Consider the following 19,061-nt stretch of genomic DNA (forward strand, 5'->3'; position numbering starts at 1 on the left):
GAGTGAGTAAGTGACTAAGTGAGTGACTGATTAAGTGACTGAGTGAAAGAGTGACTGAGTGAGTAAGTGACTGAGTGAGTGACTGAGCGAGTGAGTAAATGGCTGATTGAGCGACATAGTGAGTGAGGGAGTGACTGAGTGACTAAGTGAGTGAGTGAGTGAGCGTGTGAGTGAGTGACTGATTAAGTGAGTGAGTGAGTGAGTAAGTGACTCAGTGAGTAAGTGACTGAGTAAGTGACTCAGTGAGTGAGTGACTGAGTTAGTGACTTAGTGACTGAGTGAGTGAGTGACTGAGTAAGTGACTTAGGGACTGAGTGAGTGGCTGAGTGAGTGACTTAGTGAGTGAGTGAGTGACTGAGTGAGTGATTGAATGGCTGAGTGAGTGACATAGTGAGTGAGTGAGTGACTGAGGGAGTGAGTGAGTGACTGAGTGAGTGAGTGAGTGAGTGAATGGCTGAGTAAGTGACATAGTGAGTGAGGGAGTGAGTGACTGAGTGAGTGAGTGAGTGAGTGACTGAGTAAGTGACTGGGTGAGTAAGTGACTGACTGAGTGAGTGAGTGACTGAGTGACTGAGTGAGTAAGTGAGTGACTGAGTGAACTATTAAAAACTAAAAACTGAACTATCCTTTTATCCATGATGTTGACTTCAACCAATTCCTCACAAATGAGGTTCTTCCTCTTTAGGGGCAGACTTTGATCTCCATGACGACTGATTGACCTGAAAAGAATCAGTGTTTATACTAAAGAGGCAACACACACACACACAAATACAGTCATTAATATTGTGAAAGTGTTTTACGATGTTTTCCTCATTGTTGTGTGATCTTAAAGAGATAGTTCACCTTTTTTTACACTGTGCAGGGACATGGAAACAAAACAGAGTTTATATAAATCTACGTCACATGACCGCATCTTTATTTCACTCTTTTATAAACCACTCACTCCTTCACATCAAACCCCACAGAGAAAATGAGTGGTTTCAGCTGTTTCACTGGTTTTATACTGTACATGGACTTCGGTGTGAGTGAGTGAGCGAGTGAGTGAGTAAGTGAGAGTATTTATGTGTGTGTGGGAGAGTGAGTGGTTTACAAACTTCAGTTTCCTGTTCTAACAGTGAGATAAAGACGTGGTCATGTGACCTAGATGAAGATGCGATCATGTGACACGATCATGTGACACGATCATGTGACACGATCATGTGACGTAGATAAAGACGTGATCTTGTGACATAGATAAAGATTCGATCATGTGACGCAGATAAAGAAGCGTTCATGTGACGCAGATAAAGACGCGGTCATGTGATGCAGATAAAGACGTGGTCATGTGACGTAGACATCAGAAACTTTTATTCAGTGGATAAAATCCTTTTTTTTCCCCTGTGTCTCTGTTGGCAGCCATGTTGTCACTGAGCACATTCCACCACAGGTGGCTCCACAGTCACCTGACCGTAGTGCCACTGAAGGTGTGTCTGTGTATTTGTATTTATATGTTTGTGAGGAAACTTTCAGAGTTAGGATCTGGTTTTGGGCTTAGGTTCAGGGTTAGGGTTTGGCTAAGGTGCATTATGGTGTGTCCTCACAGATAAAAACAGGTTTGTGTGTGTGTGTGTGTGGTTCCTGGAAGTCTGGGACTTTCCAGCTAAATCACTGATTTCCCAAATCGCTCCATGTTCTGACTCCTCTGCTTTTCCCGCCTAGTCGGCTCCGCCCCTCATGTGCTTCTCATTTGTTGGGAGTTAGTTTCACAGCGGCTGAATTCCCATCAGTGCCGCAGGTTTGTCCAGAACCAGCTGAGTGAGTGAGTGAGTGAGGGAGGACGACGGGTCCTCCAGGTTCACCTTCGCCCCTGAATTAGCTGTAAAAACACGCTCACCATGTCCAGATGTTGTGGAGCTCAGTCCAACTGAATGTTTACCTCGGACTCTTTCCTCTTCCTCATGTTTAATCTGAGTCGACCCTGAACTCATCGAGCCAAACCCTGTTTATGAGGGAGGTGGATCCACCAGCTCAGATCAGTCACTGCCTGTTTCTGCAGGAGAACTAACACAGAGACTCATCAAGACCAGAGACTCGTCAATATCAGAGACTCGTCAAGATCAGAGACGCCTCAAGACCAGAGACTCATCAAGACCAGAGACTCGTCAAGACCAGAGACTCGTCAAGACCAGAGACTCGTCAAACTCAGAGTCCCCAGACTCATGAGTGAAGGACGCCACCATGCCGAAGAATTCCCACAAGTCCAGGTTTTTCGCGTCTGTCTTCATCGTTCTGGTCATCTCCATCATCACCGCCATCATAACAATGGTAATTTTTTACCAAATCCAGACCTCAACCATGAACCCGACGCCCCGTCCAACCTTCCCACCAACCCCCACAGTGCCACCACTCGCCACGCGGCTGCCAAGGAGCATCGTACCCGAGCGTTACCAGGTCTCCCTCAAAACACACTTCTACAACCAAATCATGGAGCCGGAGAACGTCACTGCTTCCAACCAGACGACGTTCTTCACGGGAAACTCCACCGTTTACTTTGAATGTGTCCAGGCCACCAGCACCGTCCACCTGCACATCCGCGAGCTGACAGTGTGGGGCGCTGTGGTGAAGAATATAAACACCAAGGAGACCATCGAGTGCAGCACAAGTTACGATGAAGAGCTGAGTGAGTTTCTGGAGATCCAGCTGAGTGAGGAGTTAAAGGTGGGAGAAAACTACAGTTTGTTTCTGAAGTTTGAAGGCTTCATGTCATATCTGGAAGGCTTTTACCTGAGCATGTACAACCACAGAGGCGCCGCCCACCACAGGGATTCCAACACTGAAAGGTAACAAACATGAAGAACGTGTTCCATGTTTTCTGATCACAGATTTAAAAAGAAAATCATTCTTAATTAAAACAAACATTTCTGTTTTCTGGCAGCATGTGAAGGGGTGAATGTGTGTGAATAGGTGAATGGATGTGAATGGCGAAACTGTAGTGTAAAGCAGCTTTGAGTGTCAAGACTAGAATTTACGATTTTAAAGGTCTACAGTAGCCAGGATCCAAATGTGAAACTCCTCTGAGGTCCACACACACACATATACACGTATACATGTATATGTGTCTACGTACGTACTAAGAGTGTTCCTGACGTTGCGGGTGTTCCTGACGTTGCCGTTTGTTCCTGACCTCACGCTCCTGACGTTGCATGTGTTCCTAGCGCCGTGTTAATCCTGACGTTGCGTTAATACTGACGTCACGTTAATCCTGACGTTGCGTTAATCCTAACGTTGCGTTCCTGACGTCACATTCCTGGTGTCGCGTTCCTGACGTTGTGTGTGTTCCTGACGTCGCTTGTGTTCCTGATGTTGCTTGTGTTCCTGACGTCACGTGTGTTCCTGACGTTACTTGTGTTCCTGACCTCACGTTCCTGACCTCACGTTCCTGATGTTGCGTGAGTTCCTGACCTCACGTGTGTGACGATGATGGAACTTCTTCAGATTCATCGCCGCCACTCAAATGGCGCCGACGTTTGCCCGGCACGTGTTTCCTTGTCTGGATGAACCGGACCTGAAGGCTGTGTTTGAAGTGACCATCATCCACAGAAAAGACACCATGGCTCTGGGAAACAACAGAATGAGTAAGTGAAGAAGTGATGAAGCCGTGTTTGTGAAGTCAACGACACGTTCAACACATTCTTCTTTTCTCTCAGAGACAGATTTCATAGATGGAGAGTGGAAATACACGATCTTTGAACCCACGCCCAGGATGTCCACGTACCTGTTTGCCTTCGTCGTATCCGACTTTACGGCCACTGAATCGTCACATGACTCGGTCACAATAAGAGTACGTGATTTTGACCTTTCAGCTGACGATGTCATTAGTGTCAGAACTCGCTCACAACAGATGAAAAGTGATTTTTCATGTTTTCATTATTCACACTGGGATCATTTCTGTTCTCGATGTGAGTAAACACAAGCTCCTGATGCTAATGCTAAGCTAGCTAACTCCAGTTCGCAGGTCGTCAACTTCACTCCTGCAAATGATTTATGCTGCTTTGTTTAAGTTGTTTATCTTATAAAAACGTCTGTATGTTTTTATAAGATAAAAAGTGTAGAACAATAATAATAATAAAGAACATCTGTGACTCTCTCCCTCAGACGTTTGCTCGTCCTGAGGCCACGGCAGCGGGACACGCCCACTACGCCGCCAACATCACAGGAAAGATTCTCTCCTTCTACGAGGAATATTTTCAGATCGATTACTCTTTACCAAAGCTGGGTAAGAATTCACACGTTGACACTAATTCATTCATCATCCACACAGAAACAACCCCCACACCAAAGTCCACAGACAGACACACACTCACTCTCCCACAGACACACACACACACACACTCTCCCACAGACACACACACGCACTCCCACACAGACACACACACGCACGCACACACACACACACACACACACTTGTCTCAGTCCTCTTCATGAACACATTTTAATAAACCACTCCAGACCAGGTGGCCCTGCCTGACTTAGTTCATGCTGGGATGGAGAACTGGGGACTGGTGACGTATCAGGAAAGAGAAGTGCTCTACGAGGAAGGCGTGTCCTCACTGTTGCTCAAGGAAAATATCGCCAACATCATCGCACATGAACTGGCTCATCAGGTACAAGAGAAACAAACATGTGAGTCTCTGCAGGACCACGTTGATGTTCCTCCTCGTCTCCTCCACAGTGGTTTGGAAATCTGGTGACCATGAAATGGTGGAATGAACTTTGGCTGAAGGAGGGATTTTCTACCTACATGTCCAACTTAGCGGTGGATGACGTGGAACCTTCCTTCAGAGCAGTGAGTCTAGATCCTGGTCTTCAAACGTGGGACAAACCTTGGTGCACTCAAGTGAACCTGTTGGATTTTGGGGAAGTTTTTCTGTTTGTTAAACTTCTCTAAAGACATCATTCCAAATATTATCTGACACTTTTCAAGAAACTTCACAGGATGGTCATCAAATGTCAAGGTCACTCTGACCTCTGTCACCTCTATGACCTATGTGACCTCTGTCACCTCCGTGACCTCTGTCACCTCTGTGACCTCTGTGACCTCTGTCACCTCTGTGACCTCTGTGGCCTCTGTGACCTCTATGACCTCTGTGACTTCTGTCACCTGTGACCTCTATGACCTCTGTCACCTCTATGACCTCTGTGACCTCACAAGAAGCTGCTTTACATTAAAGTCTCAGACTTTCAGGAAATCCAAAGGTTCACGCAGAACATGAAGAACCACATAAATCGTCACAGTGGTTCCCAATCTTTTTTCCTTGAAGCCCCCCAATGTGATCTCTGGCGCCCCCCTAAGGGGGGCTTGGACCCCAGGTTGGGAACCATGGGTCTAACGGGTGTCCTCATGTATTTCCTCCTTGTTCGTCCTTGTGTGTCCTCATGTGTGTCCTTGTGTGTGTTCTTGTGCGTGTCCTTGTGCGTGTCCTTGTATGTGTCCTTGTGTGTGTCCTTGTGTGTCCTGCAGGGCGAGATTAACCTCATCTATGACTTTGAAGCGGCGTTCATGGCGGACGCCCTGGCCTCGTCTCGTCCTCTCGTCCCTCCTCAGGACCAGGTCCAGACTGCAGATGAGATCCAGCAGATGTATGATGTAATCACCTACGAAAAGGTAAAGGTCGTTACCATGACAACAGTGTGTGTGTCACGTGACTCCATGAGCAGAAAGTTTACTTGACAAACATGTGTTTCCTCTGTAGGGGGCGCTGGTGCTGAGAATGCTCGCTGACATTGTGGGAAAAAGATATTTCAAAAAAGGGATCAATGTGAGTGGTTCTGTGGGGGGCGTTTGTAAACCACTCACTCTCCCACACACACACACACTGCTGCCTCCATCACTAAGTTCAAATGTCTTATTTTGTCACAGTGTTTGAAATCCAATGTTCATATTGACCACAGTGACACAAAGTGACCACACGAGGCAGCAGAGGAGCAGCAGCTAAAATCACTGATTTACTCTGTGAGCTTTGGTTTGAGAGAGAGTGTGAGTGTGAGTGCGTGTGTGTAACTGGACCTCTAACTCTCTTGTATTTCAGATGTACCTGGAAGACTTTAGTTGCAAAAGCACCGACCAGAACGACCTGTGGAGAACCATCCAACAGGTCTGGTTTTCACTCGGCCTAATCCTGATTTTAAAGCCTGAATCATCACTGGTGTTATGCCCCAGTCTAGGGGGCCTAGGACATAACATGATAAGGCCTCATCTTCCCCAAGTCCCAAGTGACCACAAATGATTTTTAGCGTTGTATTGACAAAAAGAATGATTTATTTACAAAAGTAGGATAAATTACTACAAAATGGTTGAACTGAGGTCTAGGCTTCAGGGTGGACTAAGGCAAAAATAACAAACAAAAAGGTCCCTGTCTAGAAAACAATAAATCTAACCTAAGCAACCCGAACCAAACCAAATGACAGGAACTCACCTCCCTACCTACTTAAACAGGAGAAAACGCTTTAACAAAGATGGCAGTCCACCCCTACTGTTTGCAAAACTACTAAACTATACAAAAGACAAAACTATGGTAGAAGTGTGGCCGGTTGGGAGAAGAGGAGTATGAGGAAGTGTGTGTGCTGCCATCTGCCATGCTGCTCTTTTGCCCCCCGTCGTCCACCATCTTGGCTCCTTATGAACCAGGTGGTAATCAAGTGCAGCCAACCGAGCGGCAGGGCCCAAAACCAGTCCACCAATCCTAGGACACAAAGCAATTTTCCTAGGAGATTAACAGAAAAAAACACAGGGCACACACACAGCACTTCGACAGCAACATAACGATGACAGTCGTAACACTGGTGATCAGGTGTGTGTGTGTGCTTTCAGGTGTTGCCTAAGGACACTGGCATTGACATTGCTATGGTGATGGACACATGGACCAAACAAAGTGGTTTTCCTGTCATCACCATCAACACCACCACTGGAGAATTTTACCAGAAGCGCTTCCTCTACAATGACTCCTCCCAATCCAAGTAAGGACCACAGGGGGCGGGGCATTGATTCACCATAAACCTGCCTCACCTCATGAGCAGAGAGGAAGTTCTGGCTTCTGAGTGGAAAAACTGGAAAAGTTTGTGTTCCAGTTGAACTCAAAGGTCGTCATTTCCAAGAACTGAGTGTTCAGTTTCAGCTGTAGCGCCCCCTGAAGTCAGAGACTCCCTCAAGGCCTAAAGTTCACACTGCAAGATGGCGCAGAAGATACAGATGAACTGTTTTTATGTGTCGCACACACAGTGCTGCCCCCTTCTGATGACACAAATAAACTTGTTATAACGCTAACGTCACCTGACTTCTGACGAAACTGGAACGTACGTAACTGAGGTGTGACGTCACTTCCTGTTCTGATCGTGATGGTTGACAGTGACAATGTAACAATGTCACAGACAGAGTCACAGAGAGTCTCAGAGTCACAGACAGTCACAGACAGAGTCACATACAGAGTCACAGACAGTCTCAGACAGTCACAGACAGAGTCACAGACAGCGTCATAGACAGTCACAGAGTCACAGACAGAGTCACAGACACAGACAGTCTCAGACAGTCACAGAGTCTCAGACAGAGTCACAGACAGAGTCTCAGACAGTCACACAGTCTCAGACAGTCACAGAGTCTCAGACAGAGTCACAGACAGAGTCACAGACAGAGTCTCAGACAGTCACACAGTCACAGACAGTCACAGAGTCACAGACAGAGTCACAGTCACAGACAGTCTCAGACAGTCTCAGACAGAGTCACAGACAGTCACACACAAAGTCACAGTCACAGAGTCACAGACAGTCACAGAGTCTCAGACAGAGTCACAGACAGTCTCAGACAGAGTCACAGACAGTCTCAGATAGTCACACAGTCACAGACAGTCACATAGTCTCAGACAGTCACAGAGTCACAGACAGTCACAGACAAAGTCACAGTCACAGAGTCACAGACAGTCACAGAGTCACAGTCACAGACAGTCTCAGACAGTCACAGAGTCTCAGACAGAGTCACAGACAGAGTCACAGACAGAGTCACAGACAGCCTCAGATAGTCACACAGTCACAGACAGTCACAGAGTCACAGAGTCACAGTCACAGACAGTCTCAGACAGTCACAGACAGTCTCAGACAGAGTCACAGACAAAGTCACAGACAGTCACATAGTCTCAGACAGTCACAGAGTCACAGACAGTCACAGACAGAGTCACAGACAGTCACAGACAGTCTCAGACAGTCACAGTCACAGACAGTCACAGAGTCACAGACAGTCACAGAGTCTCAGACAGTCACAGAGTCTCACACAGTCACAGAGTCACAGTCACAGAGTCACAGACAGTCACAGAGTCACAGACAGTCTAAGACAGTCACAGACAGTCACAGAGTCACAGACAGTCACAGAGTCACAGACAGTCTCAGACAGTCACAGAGTCACAGACAGTCTCACACAGTCACAGAGTCTCAGACAGTCACAGACAGTCACAGAGTCACAGACAGTCTCACACAGTCACAGAGTCTCAGACAGTCACAGAGTCACAGACAGTCTCAGACAGTCACAGACAGTCTCAGACAGTCACAGAGTCACAGACAGTCACAGAGTCACAGACAGTCTCAGACAGTCTCAGACAGTCTCAGACAGTCACAGAGTCACAGACAGTCTCAGACAGTCACATAGTCTCACACAGTCACAGAGTCACAGTCACAGAGTCACAGACAGTCACAGAGTCACAGACAGTCTAAGACAGTCACAGACAGTCACAGAGTCACAGACAGTCACAGAGTCACAGACAGTCTCAGACAGTCACAGAGTCTCAGACAGTCACAGACAGTCACAGAGTCACAGACAGTCTCACACAGTCACAGAGTCTCAGACAGTCACAGTCACAGAGTCACAGACAGTCTCAGACAGTCACAGAGTCACAGACAGTCTCAGACAGTCACAGAGTCACAGACAGTCTCAGACAGTCACAGAGTCACAGACAGTCTCAGACAGTCACAGACAGTCTCAGACAGTCACAGAGTCACAGACGGTCTCAGACAGTCTCAGACAGTCTCAGACAGTCACAGACAGTCTAAGACAGTCACAGACAGTCACAGAGTCACAGACAGACACAGAGTCACCGACAGTCTCAGACAGTCACAGAGTCACAGACAGTCTCACACAGTCACAGAGTCACAGACAGTCACAGAGTCACAGACAGTCTAAGACAGTCCCAGACAGTCACAGAGTCACAGACAGTCACAGAGTCACAGACAGTCTCAGACAGTCACAGAGTCACAGACAGTCTCAGACAGTCACAGAGTCTCAGACAGTCACAGACAGTCACAGAGTCACAGACAGTCTCACACAGTCACAGAGTCTCAGACAGTCACAGTCACAGAGTCACAGACAGTCTCAGACAGTCACAGAGTCACAGACAGTCTCAGACAGTCACAGAGTCACAGACAGTCTCAGACAGTCACAGAGTCACAGACGGTCTCAGACAGTCTCAGACAGTCTCAGACAGTCACAGACAGTCTCAGACAGTCACAGACAGTCACAGACAGTCTCAGACAGTCACAGAGTCACAGACAGTCTCAGACAGTCACAGACAGTCTCAGACAGTCACAGAGTCACAGACAGTCTCAGACAGTCACAGACAGTCTCAGACAGTCACAGAGTCACAGACAGTCTCAGACAGTCACAGACAGTCTCAGACAGTCACAGAGTCACAGACAGTCTCAGACAGTCTCAGACAGTCGCAGAGTCACAGACAGTCTCAGACAGTCTCAGACAGTCACAGACAGTCTCAGACAGTCGCAGAGTCACAGACAGTCTCAGACAGTCACAGACAGTCTCAGACAGTCACAAAGATGATTGAGCTGCTGATTTGAACAAACACGGAAACGGTTTTCGTTTTTTTTGAATCTTTGAAGATAGAATTTAGTTTTTTAATTGTCTCTCTGTCCATTCAGTGTTTGGTGGTCTGTCCACATCACGTCCATGTCCAATTCCTCTGTGTTTCGTCCTTTTTTGTTGGAGACCAGTGACAAAGGTACGAGAACAAAACAAACCTTCATGATAAAACTTTCCCTGTGGAGAAAACAGGATTTGTTTTAATTGAACTTTTCCACAGTGAGAAAAGAAGAATTCATTTCCAAGAACGGAGAGTGGATCCTGGCCAACATCAACTGCACAGGATTCTACAGAGTTAATTACAACCTGGAGAACTGGCACTTCCTCCTGACTCAGCTGGAAACTGAGCCACAAGTGAGTTTGAAGCCAAAGGATGAGTCAGCAGATTACACAACTGAGTCCAACTGAGAAATAGAAGATATTTTATGCCATATGTTCTCACATGGTGTCATTTTAATATAATGTTTAATATTCTTTTCTTCCAGCGGATCCCACTGATGAACAGATGGCAGTTTGTCGATGACGCCTTTAACTTGGCGAGGTAACGGCTTTGATCCTGTTCAAGCATAAAGATGAAGGAACCGAGAAGAGCAGGAAATTGACGTGTTCAAGTGCTTTTATTTCGTAGAGACGTTGCAGCAACAAAGACACAATATTCTCTCCTTTTCTTCAGGGCTAAACTTGTTAACGTGACTCTGGCTCTGAATTCAACGCGTTTTCTTCGAAACGAGACATCGCTTCTTCCCTGGAAGACGGCCATGAGCAACCTGGACTACTTTGTCCACATGTTTGACCGTTCTGAGGTGTACGGACCGATGCAGGTAACACTTAGTTACTTACACTTAGTTACTTATGGTGATGATGGTGATAATCATGGTGATGATGATGATCATGGTGATGATGATGATCATGATGACGGAGATGATGATGATGGTGACCATGATGATGATGGTGATGATGATGATGGTGACCATGATGATGATGATGATCATGATGATGATGGTGACCATGATGATGATGATGATGGTGATGATGATCATGATGATGATGGTGATGATGGTGACCATGATGATAATGATGATGATGATGCTGATGATCATGATGACGATGAGGGTGATGATGATGATGGTGATGAAGATGATAATGATGGTGACCATGATGATGATGGTGATGATGGTGACCATGATGATCATGGTGATGATGATGATCATGATGATGATGATGATCATGATGATGGTGATGATGATGATCATGATCATGATGACGGAGATGATGATGATGATGATCATGATGACGGAGATGATGATGATGGTGACCATGATGATGATGATGATGATGATGGTGATGATGGTGACCATGATGATGATGGTGATGATGATCATGATGATGGTGATGATGATCATGATTGTGTTGATGATGATGATGATGATGATGATGATCATGATGATGATGATGATGATGACCATGATGACGAAGAGGGTGATGATGATGATGGTGATGAAGATGATGATGATGGTGATGATGAACTGTGCTGTCTCACTGTCTCCTCCTGCAGGCGTACCTCCGTCAACAGGTCACAGGCCTGTACAACTTCTTCAGAAACGACACTGACCACTCGCGAGTTCCTGAAGACCATTCGTTACAGTAAGGAACACAAATCATGTGACTGCTCTTGTTGGGCGGAGCCTGTTCTTCAACAGTCAGAAGTAGATTAAAAAAACTGCAGAACTGAAGCTGCTGTCAGCAATGTTTGTTTCATTAGCATTCTCCTCCCTCTTCATCAACACATGAGGTGAGGAGACGGGGCATTTTGAGCAGAGAGGACCGCCTCATTGTAGAATTCTACCTCCCGATTGGATGAAGGGATTTACTGTCACAGCCTGAGAAAAACATTCTACATGAGAAAATGTAGCAGACTCTAAATTAAGTCTCTTTATGTCATATATATGTGGTTGCCGTTGGTAACGAGGCTCGATCATATTGCTGTCAATCATATTGTCCCGCCCCTTTAATTTTTTGTTTGAGTCTCATCTGAGTGGGCGGGGTTGACTCCAGATGTTTTGGCTTCACTTTTAAATCATTTGTCTTTGATTGGCAGCATTAGCTTAAACTCAGGAGATGGTGGAGACATGCTATTGTATGCTAATGTATGCTAATTCTGACGTTTGTGTATAAAATGAAATTCTTGTGCTTCATCCTAAGACATCTCCAGATGTTGGCCGTAAAGGTGGCGTGTTCTAACGGACTCCCAGAATGTGTAACCATGGCAACAAAGATGTTTGCTGAGTGGATGAACAACAACACCAACAAGTATAATCATGAGTGGATAAGTATTTAGTTCCTGCTCCCACACACATCCTATATGTAAACATGCCGAAAACTGTCATTTCTCTGTCGGCTCACAGCTGTTTGTCACAAATGTAAATGTGGGAGCTGCTGAAAGTCTCCTGATGCTCACACCCCACACACACACACACACACACACACCAGTGTCTTCAGTAAAGGACAAAGTCCTCTGATCGTAAATCACTTTGTGTTTATTGTTTTCTTGTAAATTTCACAGTTACGAGAAGGAAGTTCCTGAAGTTTGAGTCGAGTGACGATAATTCTACGTCACAACACTTTGGTTTTAAACACTTCTCTGTACTTGTGTACTTCTCTGTACTTGTGTACTTCTCTGTATTTGTGTACTTCTCTGTATTTGTGTACTTCTCTATACTTCTGTGTACTTGTGTGTACTTGTGTTGTGCTGGTGTCTGAACTACACAGTGATTCCGTATGAAATATCAACGTCTGTATCAAATGGACTAGATGAGCAAATCTAGCTGTAATGCGAACTATGAACACTGTGTGTGTGTGTGTGTGTGTCCCTGTGTGATCCAGCATCCACACGAACCTGCGCTCTGAGATCTACTGCCACGCTGTGGCCGCTGGTGGTAAAGCGGAGTGGGAGTTTGCCTGGCAGAGGTTTGAGAGTTCTGAAGACACGTCAGAGAAAGAGCAGCTGCGTCAGGCTCTGTCCTGCACCAAGAAGATCTGGCTGCTCAACAGGTGACGCTCCACCTCACTCACTGAACACAGGTGTGACCAGACCACACCCACATCACGTCGTCCTTGTCTCACAGATACCTGGAGTACACGTTAAACCCGGACAAAATCCGTCTGATGGACGTTGATTCCACGATATTCCTCGTGTCCAGGAACGTGGTGGGGCAGGCGCTGGCCTGGAACTTCATCAGAGCAAACTGGGAATATGTTTCAAAGGGGTACGTTTGTGTTCTTCTTCTTCTGAATCAACAACACCTGAGGAGTGGTTTCAACATGTGGGAGAAGTTAGTGAGTGAAAAAGGGAGGGGTTTTCTGTCCAAACCCGACATTTGTGTGAGGAACACAAGAACGTGTGAGGAACACAAGAACATGTGAGGGTGGTGGAGTGGCTCAGTGTTTAAGACCGGTACCCTGTGTGCGAAAGACATCATGGTCCTTGGCTGATTGTACTCAATTCCATTGTAAGTCGCTTTGGATAAAAGCGTCTGCTAAATGACATGTAATGTAATGTGAGGAACACAAGAACATGTGAGGAAATAAGGATTGTGTAAGAACAAGATTCTACACAACTTACAAAGTGCAACTGTTACAGGCGCTTGAGTTTGCAGAGAACATGCTGGAACAATTTCTCAGGCGATTTTGTTTTAGTGATGAGGCAACCTAGTCTGCACATCCCATAAAAAACCATGATATACATTTTGCCGTCTCTTGAGGAGAAGCCATGTTTTAGGGTTTGATTTAACAGGAAACCTGAAACACAAACTTTGATAAACTGATTACAAAGAACAAATCTGTTAAAGGGGACATATTATACCCTATTTCCCCCATTAAAATAGTTCCCTGGTGTCCTAATGAACATGTCAGTGACATGCCTTGGTCAAAATACCATAAGGATGAAGCATCATAGCAGTTCAGTAACCCTGCTAAACCCGCCCCTTTCAGAACGCTTGGTTTTCGTGCATGGTCCCTTTATATGCAAATGAGACACAGGCAAACACACACCCACTTCTTCCAGGGGGTTTCTGATTTGTCCTCTTTACAGCGCTTTACAGCTCTATTCGTCTCCCCCTCCCTCCACTAGTTCTCTGCCAATATCAACATGGCAGCATGCGCAGAAAACAGCGAGAGTGCCGTCACAGGAAGAGACGTCCTACATAAGGATCGAGCCGAACACTGCCGAACTGTAAATCAGTTAAAAACACTTAGGGACAGTACCCCCGTTCGCCACCGCTGATCGCCAGCGGCGCGCGGCGAGCTGCATAAACTGCCGCTGATCAGCGGTGGCGAGGTCTCTGGAGCACAGTCAGTGCTGTCCCTATGTCTTTTTAACTGATTTTCACAGAGAGTGCAGCACCGCTGATCGCCAGTGGCGAGCTGCTTAAACTGCCGCTGTATGTGACTGTATCAGACTGAGTCTGTGCTCCGGTCATGGAGGACGTACTGAACAAATATTTTTAATTAGGAAGTGTCAGAATGGTCAGTTATGAGCTCTATGTGACCTTTTCTTAAAAATGTGTGTGTTTGTACGTCGGTGAAATACGTTCGCTGACTAAATACGGCGACCGCTGGCCGCAGTCTGATGTGAAGTGGTGCGAACACACAAACACACGTTTGCTGACTTTATCCGGCACACAAATATAAAATCCTCTGAGTTTGTGTAAAACACTGTGCTCCACTGTGCAGCCACCAACAGCACACTTGTCCCTCCGCGTTGACATAATACCGCTTCTCCTCCCTCCCCTGCACTCTCGCAGGGACAAGTTGGATCTAGGGTGGAGCTAAGGTGGAGCTAAGGTGGAGCTAGGGTGGAGCTAAGGTGGAGCTAAGGTGGAGCTAAGGTGGAGCTCTCCAAGTAAACTTACTGGTGGGGCGGTAACATTCGCGGTGAAATGCGCATGCTGCCGTCATAAGCGCAGGGAATTCAACATCGCGTGTTTTATCGCCTATACTTACACTAAGGGGGACCACGAAAACATGACTGAGTATTCTTTTTCCACACTTTGGCGACTGGTAGGGCCTCCAGAGTCCCAAATATAAGTATTAAAATGGTTAAAAAGTTGATTTTGCATTATATGTCCCATTTAAGATTTCTCAACGACTGACTTTGTAATACATTCTTAAATTGTAAAGAGACTTTATGGACACGCTGTATATTCCCTCACCGTTCCCTAACCTTTGATGTCCCACAGGTGCCTTTGATATTAGCCACATTAGCTCAGATGTGTGTGAACAGAGTGAACAGCAGGGGGCAGTAAAGCAAGAAGAAGAATGAGAAGAAGAAAGGTCGTCATGGCGACGAGGTCACAGAGGAAGTTGTCGGGGGGCAAACCCCCTTCTTCAGGGTCATCAGCTGAAGAAGAGCTGGAAGAGCTGAGGAGCAGGAAGTGGAGGATTCCTGTGTTCCTGCCCGTCACCATGGAGAAGCTGCTGAGTCAGTGTATCGCTGAGTCGTACCCGTCCACTGAACACAGGAAGAACATGATCTATAACATGACTCCACAGAATGTCCGCCTGCTGACTGAAATGATTTCTTTGATGGTCGAGCTGATCAGCGATCAAATCATCGAGGACGTGGCACCGAAGCTCGTCTCCACCGTGGGTTCGATGAACGGGGGTGAGAACGTTTACGTGACGGAGGAGGAAATGGCAGAATGCCTGGGAAACTCAGTGGACTACGGCCTGAAGGCGGCGCTGGGACTCCACTCACAACCCGGCTGTGTGTTCAGAATCCGGAGTTTGATCGCAGCAGAAGTCGCGAATCGAGTCAACGGCGCGTTAGCTCTCCTCGCTCAGGTAGGGAAACTGGACGTAAAGCCGCCGGTTCGTTTAATGAATCCACAAAGTCTGATCACGCGGTTTGCGATAATTCTGCGTTTAGCTGAACCTAGGAAGTGTGAGGCGGAAGATTGTCTGGGGACGAACACGGATCCAAACATTCCCGGGTTCTTGAGTGAGAACCAGGACTGGGCGCGGACTGAGTGTGAGGAGGATTTCAGTCCAGACTGTTGTGGATCTCTGGACGTGGATCTGCAGTACAGTGAGGAGCAGCTGCTCCACAGAGACCGCTACTTTATCGCTGCTTTTCTTCAGAGACTCTTCTCCTGCATCGCTAAAGCTGCAGGAGAAGCTCCTCAGTTATTTATCAGCGACCTGAGACGTCTGTGTGAACGTCTGGAAGAAAAGACCGTGGGGAGATTAAGTCGCGTTTTCCCAAAGAAAGTGGAGAAAATCCACAAAAAAGTTTACCGACAGCTTGTGCGTGAGTTCTTCTCTGCCGAGCGTTTGGCTCATGCCATGTTCACTGGAGACCAACAGTTTGAGGAACATCTTGTCCGGATTCTGAAAGAACATCTGCAGAAGCCTGAAAACAGCCGCGCTGCACCTCCTCCTCCATCTTACTATGAAAACATGTGTGAGGAGAATGGAGCTCTGTTCTTCTCCTACTCGCCCACGTGGAAACACAAGAGCTCCAACATCCGCCGCACCTTCTGTTCTGTCGCCAAGTTTTTAAGGAAACTCTTAGTCCCTTAATCTGAGAAGAGATTAAAACAACACCACATCCGTCTTTGTCTCCTGTCCTTCATTCACTCACTCACTCACTCACTCACTCACACATGCACACACCAGTCTTTGTCTTCTGTCCTTCATTCACTCACTCACTCATTCACACACTGTCTTTGTCTCCTGTCCTTCATTCACTCACATATGCACACGCCGGTCTTTGTCTTCTGTCCTTCATTCACTCACTCACTCATTCACACATCCGTCTTTGTCTTCTGTCCTTCATTCGCTCACACATTCACACACCCGTCTTTGTCTTCTATCCTTCATTCACTCACTCACTCATTCACACACCCGTTTTTGTCTTCTGTCCTTCATTCACTCATTCACACACCTGTCTGTCTCCTGTCCTTCATTCACTCACTCACACATGCACACACCCATCTTTGTCTTCTGTCCTTCATTCACTCACTCACTCACTCATTCAAACACCATCTTTGTCTCCTGTCCTTCATTCACTCACATATGCACACGCCCGTCTTTGTCTTCTGTCCTTCATTACTCACTCACTCACTCATTCACACACCCGTCTTTGTCTTCTGTCCTTCATTCGCTCACACATTCACACACCCGTCTTTGTCTTCTATCCTTCATTCACTCACTCACTCACTCATTCACACACCCGTTTTTGTCTTGTCCTTCATTCACTCATTCACACACCTGTCTGTCTTCTGTCCTTCATTCACTCACTCACTCATTCACACACCTGTCTTTGTCTCCTGTCCTTCATTCACTCACTCACTCACTCATTCAAACACCATCTTTGTCTCCTGTCCTTCATTCACTCACATATGCACACGCCCGTCTTTGTCTTCTGTCCTTCATTCACTCACTCACTCATTCACACACCCGTCTTTGTCTTCTGTCCTTCATTCGCTCACACATTCACACACCCGTCTTTGTCTTCTATCCTTCATTCACTCACTCACTCATTCACACACCCGTTTTTGTCTTCTGTCCTTCATTCACTCATTCACACACCTGTCTTTGTCTTCTGTCCTTCATTCACTCACTCACTCATTCACACACCTGTCTTTGTCTCCTGTCCTTCATTCACTCACTCACACATGCACACACCCGTCTTTGTCTTCTGTCCTTCATTCACTCACACACCCATCTTTGTCTTCTGTCCTTCATTCACTCACTCACTCATTCATACACTAGTTTTTGTCTTCTGTCCTTCATTCACTCACACACCCATCTTTGTCTTCTGTCCTTCATTCACTCACTCATTCATTCACTCACACATGCACACTCATCTTTGTCTTCTGTCCTTCATTCACTCACACTGCACACTCGTCTGTCTTCTGTCCTTCATTCACTCACTCGTTCACACACGTAAACACTCATCTTTGTCTTCTGTCCTTCATTCACTCACTCGTTCATCAGTGTAGTTGTGAGCTGTTCCTAATATTTTGACCGTCTCTCCTGCAGAAACCCAGCATTGCTGGTGGTGGGCGTGGCCAGCAGGTTCTCCACACAGTTTGAACTGGAGGAGGTAAATGCTAACGTGTGATTGGTTTATCATGTGTTGATGTCTCACAGACACACACACACACAATGTTTTTGTTTCTGTAGCTGCAGCGTTTTGCCAGTGACTACGAGCTGATGTCGGCCACCAGGGCGGCGGAGCAGAGCATCGAGCAAACACAAGTCAACATCCAGTGGGTGAACGACAACAAAGACATCGTACACCAGTGGTTTGATCGAGAAATGGCTTCACGAAGCTAACGTCAACGACAATGACAACGTTATTCACTGGTTTTAACTCCTCATTACCTGAGTTCACAACTCAAAATGGCCGCTCTGAGCATCAACACACACACACACACAACATTACGATGACTAACATTAACTATGATATAAATGTGTTTAATTTTCAGGGCTGAAAACAACAATCTGCTGATATCAGATATATACACACACATATCTATATATATATATATATATGTATATACACGTATATATGTCTATATCTATATGTATATAGATATATATGTATATCTATATATATTTATAGATAGAGGCACAATAGACACATTAGCATATATTGCAACATATTAAAAACTATAAGCAAAGTGTTTTTTTCTATTTGAATGAAATTAGTAAAATAACAAAGTTACCTGAAGAAATAATATGGACATTTATCCAGTAAAAGGACAGATGAGGAGTCACATGAGCGTGTCATGTGGTGAGATCTGGTGTCATCTAGTGGTCAGAAGTAGTACCACAGTGCAGAGATGTTTTCTTGCTGGTTTCAAAGTTTTTTATAAAAATTCACTTGATGATTGAGTGGAAATTTAAATGTTTTTTTCATGTTTTTTCAGTGCTGATTTCACCTGTTTACACACAAAATGTACAAATGAACCTTTGTATGTTATTTTAAATAATAAAAATGATGATGTCACTGTGATGGGGATGATGTCATCACAGCAAACATGAGAAAATCAGGATGCAGATGGTTAACATGATAATTAAGATGGAAGTAATAATAGTTATTTGATGTTAATCTCAGTATTTATTTTGTCAATAATATGTTTACATAAAACATATTTACCTA

At 45.8% G+C, this 19,061-nt stretch overlaps 1 protein-coding gene across 2 annotated transcripts; it reads left to right on the forward strand.

The window, feature by feature from the left end:
* The first annotated feature begins 1,736 nt into the window (after nt 1–1,736).
* On the forward strand, nt 1,737–18,938 carry LOC131470675 (aminopeptidase N-like). Of its 2 annotated transcripts, XM_058646647.1 has the most exons (20): nt 1,747–2,819; nt 3,475–3,614; nt 3,687–3,820; nt 4,135–4,255; nt 4,489–4,643; nt 4,712–4,825; nt 5,501–5,644; nt 5,733–5,798; nt 6,069–6,134; nt 6,851–6,996; nt 9,952–10,031; nt 10,113–10,246; nt 10,378–10,433; nt 10,566–10,713; nt 11,448–11,536; nt 12,095–12,202; nt 12,776–12,943; nt 13,018–13,158; nt 17,936–17,999; nt 18,080–18,938. In XM_058646647.1, exons 1-20 carry the CDS (start codon nt 2,218–2,220, stop codon nt 18,230–18,232), a joined length of 2,829 nt encoding a protein of 942 aa, XP_058502630.1. In that variant the 5' UTR covers nt 1,747–2,217; the 3' UTR covers nt 18,233–18,938. The 2 variants fall into 2 exon arrangements, with proteins under 2 accessions (XP_058502632.1, XP_058502630.1); XM_058646649.1 differs by lacking the exons at nt 17,936–17,999; nt 18,080–18,938 and adding an exon at nt 15,130–15,368 and having other exon boundaries at nt 1,737–2,819.
* Nucleotides 18,939–19,061: the final 123 nt, after the last annotated feature.

Source organism: Solea solea, chromosome 12, assembly GCF_958295425.1.
Source record: "Solea solea chromosome 12, fSolSol10.1, whole genome shotgun sequence".
NCBI lineage: Eukaryota > Metazoa > Chordata > Actinopteri > Pleuronectiformes > Soleidae > Solea > Solea solea.